Below are 1,533 nucleotides of genomic sequence, written 5' to 3' on the forward strand. Positions count from 1 at the left end.
GACCGTCACATTATAACATCCCCACGGCTGAAAGGGCGAGCATGTTTGTTGTGACGGGAATTCGAACCCGCGACCCTCAGATTGCGAGTCGATTGCCCTAACCACCTGGCCATGCCGGGCTACCAGTAGAGACCCACACTGTTACTAGTGTTTACACCCTTTCAGGATATTTTGAGGACTTACCTAAAAAAAAGAATAGCAAATGTATTTTCACTTTGATTAATATTTAGTTCAGTTACCATAATTAAAGAAGCAGCTTTTATTTCCAATCACAATTCCTTCAAGTATAACTCCTAAAGACTAACAAATGTTAACCAATGCAAGCTTAACCCTCTCGCTATGGGCTTGATCGATTTGGTCAAATTCACGACTCCAAACTGACCTTTAGATTTTCCTTACTTTGGTTTTTAATATGTTTTGTGTATCTTCACAAAATTTGGCAAACTTTTATTAAACATTAAATGTCTTTTGTAGAAAAAAAATCAGAATTGTTAATGAAATATTTTTACTCAATATTTCTCCATGAATATATGAAGATTTAGTGTTGACTGCTCCAAGTGCAATTGATTTTCCTGTTAAGATTCTGATTCTAGTTTATGGCTCCATAAACAAATAAGATTGAAGGCTATAAAAATTACAATTTCCCTGAGTAATAACTATATTATAACAAGTAATTTAGAGTAAGTTCCATACTTTTTGGAGGGGTGTTAAATAAATTCTCATAGTAGGGGAGATTAAGGATTTTTTTAAATATTTCCTTATAAAAGTAAGAACTTAAAACTTATATAATATTAAAATTTGATTTATTAACTATGTTTTGATGCTAAGTTTATTTGTATATCATGATAATAAAGTAGTTTAATTAAATTCTGATGTAACTCTAAAAAATTATGAATACGAACTTTGACCTACCCATGGCAAGAGCCTAGAAGGTTAATGAAATGTCATTTATGGCCTAAAAAATTATAAAAAGAATAGAGAACATAGACAAACCTGACAATTAAAAGTAGAAGCAAAGCTTAGTAGTATTTCACTGTAAGCAAAATTCATAAAAAATATTGTGATATCCTTACCTGGCTTATTTTATTTAGGGAAAGATCTTGAAGATTATTAGATATTTTAGTTTCGTGATCTTGCGTTTTCTGTTACAAAATACCAAAATACAACATTAGTTTGAAATTTAACTTTTTTACTGTCAAAGCTTAGAACAACATATGTTAACATTTATTCACAGTTAAAGGAATCCTGTATATTATACTGACAAGTAAGAATTAAGTGTTAACATAACTTATAGGTAGGTATGGTTCTTGTAAATAATGAAAAATACCTTCAATTTCTATGAAATTCATTGCTCATCAAAATATATTGCAAGATAAACAAGTAAAATCTAATTTTCAGGCAACCACATTCATATTAATTCGGGTTCTAATCAAACTGTTTCTATCCTACAATAGTACTAACAAGTTATCTCTTAAAATTATAAATAATATTCAACGTTAAAATGGTACACAATTAAAAACATTTTATTTAGGC

At 29.7% G+C, this 1,533-nt stretch overlaps 1 protein-coding gene across 1 annotated transcript in view; it reads right to left on the reverse strand.

Moving 5' to 3' along the window:
- The window catches only part of LOC106467205 (ubiquitin carboxyl-terminal hydrolase 32-like), a 129,109-nt gene that overhangs the window by 87,463 nt on the left and 40,113 nt on the right, over positions 1–1,533 (reverse strand). The window contains exon 9 of the mRNA XM_022395332.1: positions 1,074–1,142. Within this exon, the coding sequence (XP_022251040.1) occupies positions 1,074–1,142 (69 nt within the window). The remainder of the gene's footprint in view (positions 1–1,073; positions 1,143–1,533) is intronic.

This window comes from Limulus polyphemus, unplaced genomic scaffold (genome assembly GCF_000517525.1).
Source record: "Limulus polyphemus unplaced genomic scaffold, Limulus_polyphemus-2.1.2 Scaffold2527, whole genome shotgun sequence".
NCBI lineage: Eukaryota > Metazoa > Arthropoda > Merostomata > Xiphosura > Limulidae > Limulus > Limulus polyphemus.